Source organism: Cyprinodon tularosa, unplaced genomic scaffold (assembly GCF_016077235.1).
Source record: "Cyprinodon tularosa strain WSP-4 unplaced genomic scaffold, ASM1607723v1 ctg84, whole genome shotgun sequence".
Classification (NCBI taxonomy): Eukaryota; Metazoa; Chordata; class Actinopteri; order Cyprinodontiformes; family Cyprinodontidae; genus Cyprinodon; species Cyprinodon tularosa.
The window spans coordinates 1,615,134-1,628,898 of NW_024039607.1; the positions used below are offsets into that span (position 1 = coordinate 1,615,134).

Sequence of the window (13,765 nt, forward strand, 5' to 3'; positions counted from 1 at the left end):
TTTAAGCATTGTCAGTTTAACCATAGCTCTCATGAATATCAATGGTGGTCTTCTCGAAATCTTAAATAATTTTTGTTGATTGCAGATGTGTTTAGCTCCCATTGACTAGAAAGAAAGAGAAAAAAAAAAGAAGAAGAAGAAGGCCGGTCCCGGACTCAGTGTTTGCGACAAAATAAATTATTATTTTGATCTAAATTATTTTATTAATAATTTTATTAAAAAATCATTTTAATTATAATTTTTTTTATTTTTTTTATCTGATTAACGCTAAATTCATTAAATCACCCCGAACGTATTAGTTCTAGGTATAAATAATGATATGGACTATTCCTGACTGACTTTTCCTTTAAATCCACAGTGTCCTCCCAAACCAATGAAATGTGGGCGACACGTCACGTGACTACTAATACTTTTCCTGGGGAAGATTTACTCCTTTTTCCACCATCTGTAAGTAATTTATTCAACGGGCTGGGAGGAGTTAGTTTCCTGAATTTCAAGTTAGTCGTTTAAATAGGAACTGAACAATGCGCAGACTCCGCCCTCTCCGTGTTACGCTGCGTCGAAAATGATGCGAACCCTGTTAGTTCAGCCACAAGGTGCCTCCTAACTGCTTGGTGTTTTAAGGGAGTGTGAAGCGGATTAAACTGTCTCCGAATAAATGTTTTAATTAAACAGGCATCCCGCTAAATATGTGTACAGTTGTGCATCTGAACTTGACGTTTAAACCGCCCTTCACGTCGCGTTAGCTTTCCACATCAGGGGTAAGTGGCTGCTAAAAGGCAAGTGTATCCTACAGTTAGCTGTCAGAAACGACAGGTAAAGCTGTTATTTTAGGCCCTAACATGTGTAAAGATCACAATCCACTCTGTAGATGATTTGTAGAATTTTACTTACACGTCTAACTGACTGTCATTCTTACTTTGCTTCCATTTTTTTCACTGTGCAGCTGTAACTGTTTCCAAATATCAGGGTTGTTGCTCTATGTAGCTAGCTAGCTGTGACTAATCACATACTATTTTGTTTCATCGCTTCTATTGTTTAAAATGCAACAGCTCCCTAACAGTGCATTACATTAGGTCGACGCTAAATATCTTTTTTTATCCCTAAATGGTGTTTATTTATTGCAATACTGCTTTTAATCCTTTGAAAGTTTAGTTTTTTTACTTGTGTGAAATTCAGAGCCCTTTTCACTCTAAAAAAGTTTGAGTTTGGATGTCTTTTTTTTAAATTTGGGCCATTGTTCCATCTAGAATATTAATAAAATATTGGATCACTTCACCATAAAGGTGAAGTTGGACTTTCCAGTCATTTGGCTGCATGTAAACAAAGGGGTTCTGGGAAATCTGACTCTGTTGCACAGATTTGTGGCCGAAACCATATGGAAAACCTTTGTGATGAATAGATCATTCAACACACTAGACCCAACAAACTCGTAGATCAAGTGTTAAAGTAGACAGGGAACTGCTGTTGTTGCTCAGTTTCATGCCCACATGTTGCCTTTTTCAGGGATTTCCCAATCCTATATTGATATCGGATACCGGCCCGATATTGGCATGCTGATAGAAACAATCGGCTTCTGATCGGTCAACAATAAATGGGCAGTTGCTCTCATGCCTGTTGTTGTTTTATACCTGTCTTTGATTTAGTAATATCCATTGATTAAGCCTTTTTTATAATTCAGCATTACAAAATAGGTAATTAAAGTACATATGATTTGTGCTGCTATCATATCGGGTCAACAATCAAAGCTGCGACATCCCTAGCCTTTGTAATAATTTGCTCCTTTAGTCCCTATAAACCATTTTGTAGCAATGTGCAGATGCATCTCTAGTCATGATTAAACTCCTTGTCTCTGATAAAGATAGATATCATTTTATTAGTCTGCACCTGTATTTACCCGTTACACATTAGTTAAGGTTTCCTTGTTGTGTACTACTAAAAACTAGAAAACTAATATTTAATGCACAGATCTTACTAATTAATTAAATTTATTTTAGACATTTTGATGAATTTTCTTGTGAACTTGAGTATTTTTTTTCACTATAGTCTACATAGGTACAAATAAATAAGAGAAAACTAACTGAAATCTAGTTATCTGCAGATGATCTACACATCCATTAAAACGAAGTATTGTAAGGCTAGGATGGGATTGCATTTAAGTATAAAATCCTTTAAATGAATACTTACTGTAGGAAATGTAATCATATTAAAAGAGAGACTTAAAACTTCCATTAAAAGAGTTTACTGCATTTTCACTTGACCTACAAATCAGACATCAAGCTCAACTATGAAGCTTCTTTACAGACATCTGGAGTATGTGTCTGGAGCATTACAACACATTTATTCATCATTTAATGATGTAACTCGAGGGAAACAGCCAGAAATTGTACTCGAATAAGAATAGTGTTTTAAAAGTACTACCTTTAAAGTAGTGAAGGTGTGGTAAAACTATCATAGAAGGATACTTTGTTCATAAAGTTACTCAAATAAATGTAACTCTTTGCCTCCAACCTCTAGTGGTCATGGAGTTAGGGAAGGCAGTAATATGAAGAGGAGGGGAGGACATTATATTTTAAATGAAAGGGGTTTTGTGTTGTGTATGAGAGAAATAAGAAAATCATCTTACTACACCAATAACTGTCATATTTAAAAGTTCAAATCTAAAGCATTATTTTTATTTCTTTGCTGTTTGGTCCGAGGATGAGAAAGGCTCACTCCTTTTTGCTGTGAATCCAAGGATATTTTATGGCTTTAAAAGCTACTTTTATGTTCAAGAAATCAGCGCGGAAAAGTGATTAACTGATATGAATATTAAAATGTTTCGACTTTTGTAACAAAACATTGAAGTTATTAAAAAATTGCAGCTATTTAAATTCCTGCTGGGAATTATTTTGGCTCCTGATGCTGAACTGGTTTGCCACCCTTCCATCCATCCATCCGTTTTCCATCACGCTTATCCCAAGCGGGTCTCGAGGGATGTTGGTGGCGATCTCCAGCTGTCAATATGGCGAGAGGCCGGGTACACCCTGGGTAGGTCGCCAGTCTATCGCAGGGTAACCTGGCCACCCTTATTATGGAAATACAAGCTCTCAGTCAGGGTTGCAAATAACAAATATTTAGCAAATTAATTAACCTGTTGATTATTTTTTTGATTAATAATTAGATAGCCAAAGGTTCCTTAAAGAAGATTTTTTACGAAATTAAATCAGATGAAACTTAAACTTTTCTACTTCAGAAGTTCTGGATAGAGCATATTGACAGACGAAAATGTTTTTTCATCTTAAATGCTAAATGTTTATGGATTTTTTTTCAACAATTTTGATTATAATTACCGCTCTCATCAGCTAAAGACATGTTTTAACGCCTCTATACTCCAGCTATCGATTAATCAAGTAGATTTAGACGAGTTAGACTCAACTTCATTCATCCCTTGCGATTACTACTTCAGGGAAATTCTGGTTCCAGTAGCTTATATAGGGTAGAAAAAGCAGAGTTAAAGCAAGATGCCATTAAAGATAAAAACACAACAGACAATATAAAAAAGAGTGTGTATATAGTTAAAAAAATGTTTCCTTTAGATAAAAAAATATCTGCACAGGAGAGAGCTAAGGAAAGAGTACACAGCAGTGGACTTGCATTATTGCACTCGCACTTCAGAGATCTACTGACCTTATAAAATAAGTAAAAAATGACACAGGCTACACAGTAGTTAGCATGTGTTATTGCACAGTGAGAGAGTAGAATATTGCACATCAGTGACAATAGGTAATATTTTGCACAAGATCTCCAAGGGGGTGCTGACCTTTGTCCCTCTTCCTATCACCTCCTCCTTCCCCCAAGTGAGGAGTTGTACAGCTTGGGGAACAAAGGGCACGAATTACTAAATTAGTTGATGATTATTTCAATAATCCATTAATCACAATTAATTGGATTAATTGTTTTAGCCCTACTCTTAGTGCATAGGCATGCAACAGCATCAGCTATAGTAAATATTGCAACAAAGCTGACATTTTAAATGTTAAATGAAAAATAATATTGTCTTTCCTTATATCTCCCAAACCCCCTTCCTATTTTTTGTCTTCCTCAGTGAGCCCACCTCCCCACCTGTGACTCTTCCTCACATACTGGGACTATTGTGAATCTCTGCGATTCATCAACACAACCATGTCCATGTTCAGCACAGGTATCCTCGTGCTGACATCTCCTCTCCAGACGCTCCCTCTGCGTATAGCTCCAGTGCTGAGCTCTGCTGCTCAGCTCGTAGACCGCACGCTGTATGTCCACCTCCACCCTGGGCTTAACCTGAGCAGTGGGAGCCAACCCCGACCCGTTTTCATTCCACCTGTGGTAGACCTGTCCACAATCATCACTCGCCTTTATAACAACGCAGCGGACATATGCAGCCACCTGGATGTTCGGGTTCTTCTAACTAACATTCGCGCTCAGCCGTCTGCCTGCAGCGAGGCCACGAGTCCAAATTGTCCCTTCCCAACACCACAGCCTCTGTTTCACTCCCCGGAGGTGGTGCTGACAGACTTTACGCCGCAGGACCCACATCAGTCCCATCAGGTTAAGCAGTGTCTGGAGAAGTACACCGGTCACTGTTATGTCTGTAGACCTGGTCTATCATCAGTGCTTCTTCACCCGCAACCAGGGAAGCTGCAGGAAAATGAAGATGTGCAAAGAGATGAGAAAGGACAGAAGGCTGAACCCATTGAAACCTATAGTGATGTCGTCGTTGGAGGCACGTTTGACCGCCTGCATGGAGCGCACAAAACACTGCTCAGCATCTCCTGTCTACTGGCCAATAGAAGGTTTGTCATTGGCGTGTGCGACCAAGCAATGCTTAAAAGTGAGTGGTCCTTTAATTACCTATTATTTATCACGTTGATCATCGTTAATCGTTGATAAAACAATGCAGTGTGTTGCAGAAATGTATTAATGTACAATACTACAACTTTACAACCACAATGTTTTTCAGAGGAGTTTTATGCAATAGAACTGCAAAAATATAAAGCAGAAGAAATAGAGTGTTGCCCACTTACAGTTTTTGGTCCACTTTTCATTATTGCAGCTGAATAATCTTTATGATGGCTGCAACTAATGATTATTTTGCAAATAAAGCAGGTGAAACTCAAACGTTTCCACTAGATGGAGCATATTGACAGATTTATATATATTTCTTTTCATTCTTTCTTTCTTTTTTTAATCTTAAATGCAAAATATTTAATTTTTTTTACACTGTTTGTACAATTACAACTCAACGTGGTTCGCTCTTTCAGCTAAAGGCATGTTTTATAGTCTCTTAACTACAGTTAACAATTAAACTATTACTAAATTAGCTGATGATTATTTCAGTAATTGATTAATCATGATTCATGTGATTCATTGTTTCAGTCCTACTCTCAGTGCATAGGCATGCAGCAGCATCAGCTATAGCAAGTATTGCAACAAAGCTGACATTTTCAAAGTCAACTTAAAAGATATATATTAATATTAATCTGATTAATTGTTTCAGCCCTAATCTCTATAGCAACTAATGAAGTTTGCAGGTTAATTAGGTATGAGACAAAGATGAGGTCAAAGGGGAAGTCATGGGAGAGATGTAATCAGGGTTTGGTTATTCATCAAAATTATGTTTTAAACTTCTTAAAGAAAAATGGTGAATAACTATCTCATAGTGTTTTATAGCTACAACTTAGGGCTAGAGATGTGGCTTAAAAATCAAATATTGAAATATTTTAGTTCATATTCCAATGAATCCTTTTTTTCACTGAAGTTTCATGCTAAAAACTACAAAATTACATGTATTTCTTTCAAAATCTAGCTTTGATTTCGATCATCCCTTCTGGAAAGTGACGTTAATTTAAAGGGCAGCGAAATTTAAGCTGTGAAAATGCTTCTAAACAATTCTCACAACAAACTGAAAATATAACACACTAAATAGATTCAGCGAGTGGTATTACATATGTGATAGTTCATCAGTTATGAGGACACATCTAAGTGATGAGATGCTCTCACTCTGAGCTATGGAAGCCCAAACAGAGCATTGGCAGGAAAAAAATCCAGATCTGTCCAAAAATTAAACTGGAAAAAAGAAAAAATTAGATTCAAAGATTAATCGCCCAGCCCAATATGGTCGCACAAAGAATGAACATTGCATTTGAATAGGGGGATATGGTGGTGGAAGCATCATGCTGTGGGGATGTTTTTCTATTACTGGGACAGAAAAGTCATTCAGCAACGAATAGAGGCAGATATTATTCTTCCAGCTGGATAGCAACCCTAAACTGACAACAAGAGCTCCTGTTTTATTGTTTACAGGAGGGCTTATTCAGTTGACCTGAATTTTATTGATTGACTTTATTTGTGAGATCACAGTGAAGAAATTTACATCAGCTCAAATAGTCAAAGAAGAAGAATGTGCCTAAGGAAGAAAAAGGTTAAAAAGAGAAAAAAATAAGAAGGAAAAAAAAGGCCTCTTCATCTGCAACAGAGAAAACAAATCTGCTTCCACAAACTATCAGTTCATAAGCCTGTTTTTATGAGCTCTGTACTCTTTGGTTTTTCATTTGTAAAAAGGAAGTTTATACCATTAATAGTGTCCCCCCTCTTCCCTACGCTACTTCTCTTTGTTAAAATAAAATCCTCATTGAAATATGTGGCATTAACATTCCAACATGTTTCAGAATGGACACTTCTGCATTTATCCAAATTAATTTCCTCATATTTCTTTCTCTCTGGTTTTAGAAAAAGTTTTAAAGGAGCTGATTGAACCGTACTCTGTGCGCGTGCAAAGACTCCAGGAGTTTCTACAAGACACCAAACCCTGTCTGCAGGTAGAGATAGTGCCACTTGAAGACCCCTTCGGAGTGTCCATAGTGGACCCCCTGTTGAAATGCATTGTAGTCAGCGAGGAAACCAGAAAGGGGGGCGAGGCTGTCAACAAGAAGCGCATGGAAAAAGTATGTGGGGGGAAAAAATTACTGAAATAAAATTACTTTGCGACTGTGTTCTGATCTTTATTTCTGTCGCCTTCTGCTGGAACTAGGGCCTGCCGCTTCTTGTCCTTCATGAGATCCAGCTGCTTAAGGATGCTCACCACAATGAGATTGAGGAGGAGAAGATCAGCTCCTCCAGTCTCCGCTCCCGTCTACTCGGCACCCTCCTTAACCCACCTAAAGTGAGTTCCTTTAGATAAAAAATGTCCGGGCGTATCAATGTTCTATAATCACTTTTATAGACTTGGCTCTTGTCGACTATTTAAATTCCTTTATCATGTCTTTATATTTATAGATGGCACCTAAAGTCAAGGAATGAGTAAAGCATGATAGAAACAAATAAAAATTTACTTTAAATTATGAGAAATCCTCAATGTAGACTCAAAGTTCTCTCTAAGAGAAAATCCTGTTTTGGTCAGGGAGTTTAGAATGGGAATCAAGGCCTCCGTCTGAAGCCAATAAGGATATGGACTATGCTCTTTTGTAAAAAAAAACTTAATTGCATTTCTTAAATTCTCTTAAGAGTTTTCCCTTTGTTTAAAATATTAATGTAAAAAAGTAACAATCATTATATTATTTTACACTTTTTCCACCTTCAAAATGAGGTTAGATTGTATTTGTAATTATAGTGATGAGTTTGCTACATTTATTAGGGCTCTTAGACAGTTTGCTCCTTCACTAATTGGTGTCCCTCCCTTCCTACTTCCATTTTCTACCTAAACGTTTGAACTATTGTCTGGGTTTACATTAATCTGAAATATATTCTGTAAAATATAGAAATTAATTGTTGAGTTCAAAACATAGTTCAATACTGTTCAAAGTAAAGAAGTGCATCATAAAAAAAATCTGCTTGTTTTGGAGTTTTTATCTGTGATGTAGGAAATAAAAATGATGCTTTTTTTTGCAATCTTGGTGTAATTACTTCTCTAAGTGGGTCACTCTGTCAGCTAAAGGCATGTTTCAGAGTCTCTATGGGTAATAAATTTCTTAATTAGTTGATGACTATTTCAATAATAGATTAATCCGATTAATTGTTTCAGCCGTACTGCTAATACTTTAGCAGTCATTTGTCTAAGGTTCATTAAAAGGTTTTTTAATTTTTAAAATGGAACTGCGATTTGTTTGAAACCCAACATTGATAACTGAATTAAAAAAATGTAACATTGAACTTAGACTTTGACAAACTTTATCATTATCTTGTAGACACGGTGTGTACAAAACAAAATGAAATGAACATTAAAGTGCAGCAGTGATCAGTATGTAAACAGTGTAGGAGAAAAGGAAACCAGTTTAGAAACACAATGGTGCAAAAGAGTATTAATATTGAAAGGTTTAGTGCAGTGCAAAATTAATTTGCTATAATGTTTAATGTTTCCTTTAGATCCTAAACCAAATGTAGAGAATTTGTTTTAAATTAAAGTAATAACCAGTGTTGTTCCAAAAAGCTGCTGAGTAACGGCGAGCCAGCCTATTAGCAGGGAATTTGTTCTGTTTAACTTTGAGATGGACTCCACACATATTATAGGCAGTTGGTTACTAAACTTTATAAATAAGACAACATCTATGTTGAAACATTTACCATTCAAGTGCTGATTAGGCTCCAGAAGTTGAAACTGTGATTTTCATTTTCTCCAGGTGTGAAATGATGCATGAACAAAGTAATACAGCCTTTCTTTTCACCAGTAATATGAGAAAAGTGCAGTCTTTTTATTTTTGAACATTTCCTCAAAACAAGTTTTTACACTTTGTGATTTATTTCTTTTTCTTTTTATTATAGAAGTTATTTTTTTCCGTTAAACTTGATGTAGTTTCTGTCTTTAGCTAAGTAGAACGCTGTAATGCTAGCATATGAGGAAGAGCAGTTGAGTTTTAAAGCTGCTGGTGAAAACTGGAAGGGATGATCTTTGAAGCTTTGTTTTATCTGATCAGATTAAGCTGGCTGGAGGCACAGCGGCTTCTGAATGAAGGTTGGAATGCTGATGTCTATCTAGCTTGAGTGAGAGTAATCTGATCTGTTTGCTGCTGTTATCTGGAGTCTGTGAGAAACAGGAGCCTATTTGACTGGATTTAAAGAGCCTGACCTTTTTTTTTCTATTCACTTCTCTTTCCAGGAGCATCATTGCAACATTCCTGTTACCTCTGCCTATCAGTATTTCCTCTAGCTTGGTCTGTTTTATCCCCTTTGTGTTAGGATTCGTCTATTTTGCCCCCTACTCCGTATGTGATTGGCCTAACAGGAGGCAGCGGCAGTGGAAAGAGCTCCATCGCTCAAAAGCTGGAGGGTCTTGGCGCAGTTCGGATCGACTGTGATAAACTGGGTCATGAAGTGTACCAGCCCAGTACAGAAGCCTATCGCAAAGTGCTAAGAGAATTTGGATCAGGTAGGGAATGATTCACTCCTTCCAAGGCTTGTTAGGAGTTTCAGGATAAAGCTGTTATAACAGCGTTATACTTTTACCCTTAAAAAAAGGTTTCATTATTGACCTCATAAGCATGGGGTGTAGTGTTTTAAAATAGCATAAATACACCTCAAACGTTTTAAAATCACAACTACAATTTTTTATGTATTTTTAGGGGATTTTGTGTGAAAGACCAGAACAAAGTGGTTCCCAAATGAAATAAAAAGAATACAACACTCTACACAAATGCTTTTTTTTTTTTATCATTAATCTTGCTGCTATTTAACACTAAATAGTTGTATGAACAAAATGTATCCCTCAACCATTCTGATTTAGCTAATATAAAAATCCCAGAAAAATGCATCAATATTTTTGGTTGTAGAATGCAAAACAGTAGAAATCATATGCTGTTATTTTTCCTCTTTGTGTAAATTGATAAATAATTTTTGAATCAATATACTGAAATATGTTAATTAGGGGTATAAATGTGGCTATTTGAGTTTAAACCAGAAAATTGTGTTTTAAGCAGGCAAATTTACTTTTCCTTAAAAAATTTTCAAAACCCATAAATCTGTTTCATTTCTTTTAGAAATTCTCAATGAGGATAAAACCATCAACCGTCGCGCATTAGGAGCAAAAGTGTTTGGGAACAAGGTATTTCGAGGCGCAGCACAATTCTCTGCATTCGTATTTGTTCTGTTGTTGCTGACTAAAGGGGATGTTTGTCTTAGGAGCGGTTAAAATGTCTAACGGACATTGTGTGGCCTGAGATTGCTCTGCTGGTCAAGCAAAGAATAAACCAAGCCAGGGAAGAAGGTGTGCTATTGATTTATTTAGTGTTTCTCACTTAACTTTGAGAATCTTAATATTTCTTCAGTTGTTTTTGTATTTTTGCTTGATAGATTTTTACTTAGAAAGCTTCGGATTTGACCTTTATTACTTCTGCTTGAATGGAAATGTTTAAGTTAATGGATAATTAAGAAAGTTAATCTAGAAATGATTTAAGCACAACTTTTATTGGATGTACTTTCACATTTCCTTGCTTTGAAAATTGTCCAGTTTCTTATTCTTTTTTTGGTTTTTAGGTAAGGAGGTCTGCGTGGTGGATGCAGCTGTTCTGCTCGAGGCTGGCTGGACAGACATGGTCCACGAGGTTTGGGTCACCGTCATTCCTGAGGATGAGGTAAAGATTGATTTCTCACCCACAGTCCTCAATGACTCTAAAAGAAGAAAGACCCATAAAGACTATAATAACAGGAATGCCCTGCCTCACATTTAATTGTCAAGAAATATTCACACATTACTGAACATTACAGGCATCATTTAGTGAGGATATGGAATAACTGTAAGAATTTATTTATCAAACAGTGTAAGAACTAAATGTGCAGCTACAGTTTAGTTAATGTTAAACAGCTTTTGTGTTCATTATCCCACCCGCTGTGTTTAGCGGAACGCTAAAAGCATAACAGTACTTATGCTTGAATGTTGGTCGTGTTTTGAGGTTGAAATCCTGAACGTGACTCCATTTTGGACTTGTTTTCAATCAGCTTAAACTTTTACTTACTTTGTTATGTTACAAACACTCTAAGTATTTTTATTTTGATATGATAAGGGAGTTTTAATTCTTTTTGAAACAAAAGGCACCTGTTTTTCAATATTCTTAAGTCTATTGTAGCTGTCATTTTACTCTGATGCCTCTAAAAAGAGAAAAAAAAATCCTGTCCATTCTTTATACATCACTTCTGTTTTTTATTTTTTATTTTATTTATGCCCAAAGTGGTCCTAATATAAACAAAAAGTAACATATAGATGCACAAGGCATGCAGCTGCATATATACCACCTAAACATTCAAATAAACAAAACCTAACAACACAACCATTCACACAAAGCTCTCAGCTAAGCATCAGTGTAATAACATAACAGTTATTACAAACAAAACTCAAGAGTCAAAAAAATATATAGATATTTACTTTGTAAATGATGAATAAGAGCATGTTAAACACATAAACAGCATTTATGGAGCAGAAAGAGGATTAGAGATGTTCAGCTCAAAGGGTGCTTTATATTTAAAAGATAATTTTCCAATTTCCTTGTTGATTCGTGGAACAACAAAGAATTATTATATATAGACTATATGTAGAGGAATAACTGAGTCATTTTGTTATAGTCGGAATAAATAAGATTAATATGCTTAAATATGAATAATAATAACTTCTGAATAGATATCGGAGAATAAAAACTAAGTGGTTGGAGATTAGTAGATGTAGTGTTTTGATAAATAATATCACTGTTATCTAGAATAGGGAGTAATAACGGAGTAATCTTTTTTTTCTGACTTATAAAGTAGTTTCAAACAATATCTAATTTATTTTGTAACAGAATGAATATTAGAGGTAAAAGAAGTAAAGAGTCAATCCAATTAAACTGCTCTACTTAGTAAATGTCGAAATAGATTTTATTTTTTTTTTTTGCTGTGAAGGCTTCAGAGGTTTGTAAAAAAAAACATAAAAGCTTTGGACATCTCACCAGTACAAAAAAATATTCCAAAACATTGCTTTCTACCTAAAATGGTTAAACAAGCTGACAGTGGGCCTGTGGTGGCTGCAAAGATCCATGACTGAGGTGGGAATATCTGTTCACAGGAAAACTAGGATTCATGAACTCCTCTAATCTGGTTTATAGGAAACTTTAACATTGCCCCGAGTTATGCAGAGCAGACATCAAACACATTGAAACATGTTTTGGTCAGGAGAGACCAATAACCCCCATGCGGTGGAGAGCCAGCATATCATCTTTACTATAAAACATGATTTTAGCAGCACCATAAGGTGGAGATGCTTTCCTTCAGCAGGAATAAAGCTACAAACTGTAGTTCTGCACTCCACCAGTAGGTGGTGACATGTTCAAATGAAGCCTCATGAACTGTGGGGATCGTTGAAGCAATTTGGCCAAACGGTTCAATGCCTCATGAGGCTTCATCTCACCATCGCTACTTGTAGAGATATTCCCCAAAAGTTATAGTTAAAGGTTTTTAAAGTGCAGTCTTAGAAGGATAGGATATGGATTTTAGATTTTTTCTTCATAACTTTGAATTAAAGTTATACTTTAAGATACTGGATTTCCTAATAGAGATGTTTAGTCATTAAACCATTCTACCATTTCACACATCACATTTTTTGTGACTCTTCTTTTTTTCGATTCTTTTACACATTGCCACCAGAGTGTGCCAGAGATTGCTAATCTTTCTGCAGTTTAACAGCAAGCGTCTTTTTTTTTTTTATCCCTTGTCCAAGGCTGTGTTAAGAATAACCGAACGAGACGGTATCAGCACAGAGGACGCCCTGCACCGGCTGCAGAGCCAGTGGTCAAGCAGCAAACAAGTCAAACATGCCAACGTAGTGCTGAGCACTCTATGGGAGCCAGAGGTCACCAGGAAACAGGTTGGACAATCATCATCTAAGCATACGCATTACATATAGTCACATTGTAAAACCTTTGCAGAGCTTTTTATTAAACTGTGTTTTGTTTTATAGGTGCTCAAAGCATGGAATCTTCTTCAGAGGAGAATCCAGCAGAAGAAAGAGGGACGATAGAAATCCTGTCTGGATTATATCCGCTTTGAATTGTGAAGAGGAAAGAAGAGTTTGTGATAAATCAACCGGAGGAAGAATGCCTTAAAGCAGCAGGACAATCAGCATGCGGCCGCAGCAAACCACGCTTCCTCGCATCTTTCAAAGAACTCAGTGCCTGTTCCTCTTTTCAGAGGTTTTCAAGAATGTAGTTCTATGTCCAGTATGCTTAAATTTGGATCTAAAAAGGTGAACTTGTAAACACAAAATAGATTTTAATTTAATTTGAATTGTAACCATTGAGTTTTAGGTAATTTTTCATTTAAGGATTTTGTTTTTTTAAGATTTCTTTAAAATGATTGAATAATGGGACGCATTTTTACATTGTTTAATTTCTTGCCTGAATAAATACTGTAAATTACTTGCGTGTTTTACAATGGTCAGTAAGATGTGGACACTGATTTTTAAAGAGTCTTATTTGACAAATTAGTATTAGTTGTTCAACCTAATTGTGTATTTAGTCTTTTTCTTTTTTTCCTTCCCCCAGAGACCATCACACAGATCCGGTCAGTTAATCTGTATTTCAGTGTCCAGCTTTCAAATATTTTTGATCAAAATGATAAACTGTACATGTTTAAAATGACCTTGAACAATAAATTGAGGTTTACAGTTTAAAAGCTGATTTGGACTCTTAATTTTCACCTTACTGCTTCATGAAGCAACATAATACATTTTCAATAAGGTCAATTTGTTTCTTCATTCCTTTAGGTTTAGGAGTAAATGATGTAAAAATAA

At 35.9% G+C, this 13,765-nt stretch overlaps 1 protein-coding gene across 2 annotated transcripts; it reads left to right on the forward strand.

The window, feature by feature from the left end:
• Window positions 1-378: 378 nt before the first annotated feature.
• coasy (CoA synthase) lies at window positions 379-13,642 on the forward strand. 2 transcript variants are annotated; one of them, XM_038272667.1, is made up of 10 exons: window positions 379-447; window positions 4,088-4,852; window positions 6,751-6,965; window positions 7,052-7,183; window positions 9,193-9,382; window positions 9,990-10,054; window positions 10,132-10,216; window positions 10,486-10,583; window positions 12,695-12,841; window positions 12,935-13,642. In XM_038272667.1, the coding sequence occupies exons 2-10, from the start codon at window positions 4,165-4,167 to the stop codon at window positions 12,992-12,994; spliced, it is 1,680 nt and encodes a 559-aa protein (XP_038128595.1). In that variant the 5' UTR covers window positions 379-447; window positions 4,088-4,164; the 3' UTR covers window positions 12,995-13,642. The 2 variants fall into 2 exon arrangements, with proteins under 2 accessions (XP_038128595.1, XP_038128594.1); XM_038272666.1 differs by lacking the exon at window positions 379-447 and adding an exon at window positions 518-761.
• Window positions 13,643-13,765: the final 123 nt, after the last annotated feature.

Excerpts from the sequence above, each read along its gene's own strand:
- coasy (XM_038272667.1), top strand. The coding sequence starts at position 4,165 with ATGTCCATGTTCAGCACAGGTATCCTCGTGCTGACATCTCCTCTCCAG. Across the intron at positions 10,055-10,131 it reads CAAAAGTGTTTGGGAACAAG|GAGCGGTTAAAATGTCTAAC; the intron begins GTATTTCGAGGC and ends TGTTTGTCTTAG. Across the intron at positions 10,584-12,694 it reads CCGTCATTCCTGAGGATGAG|GCTGTGTTAAGAATAACCGA; the intron begins GTAAAGATTGAT and ends CCCTTGTCCAAG.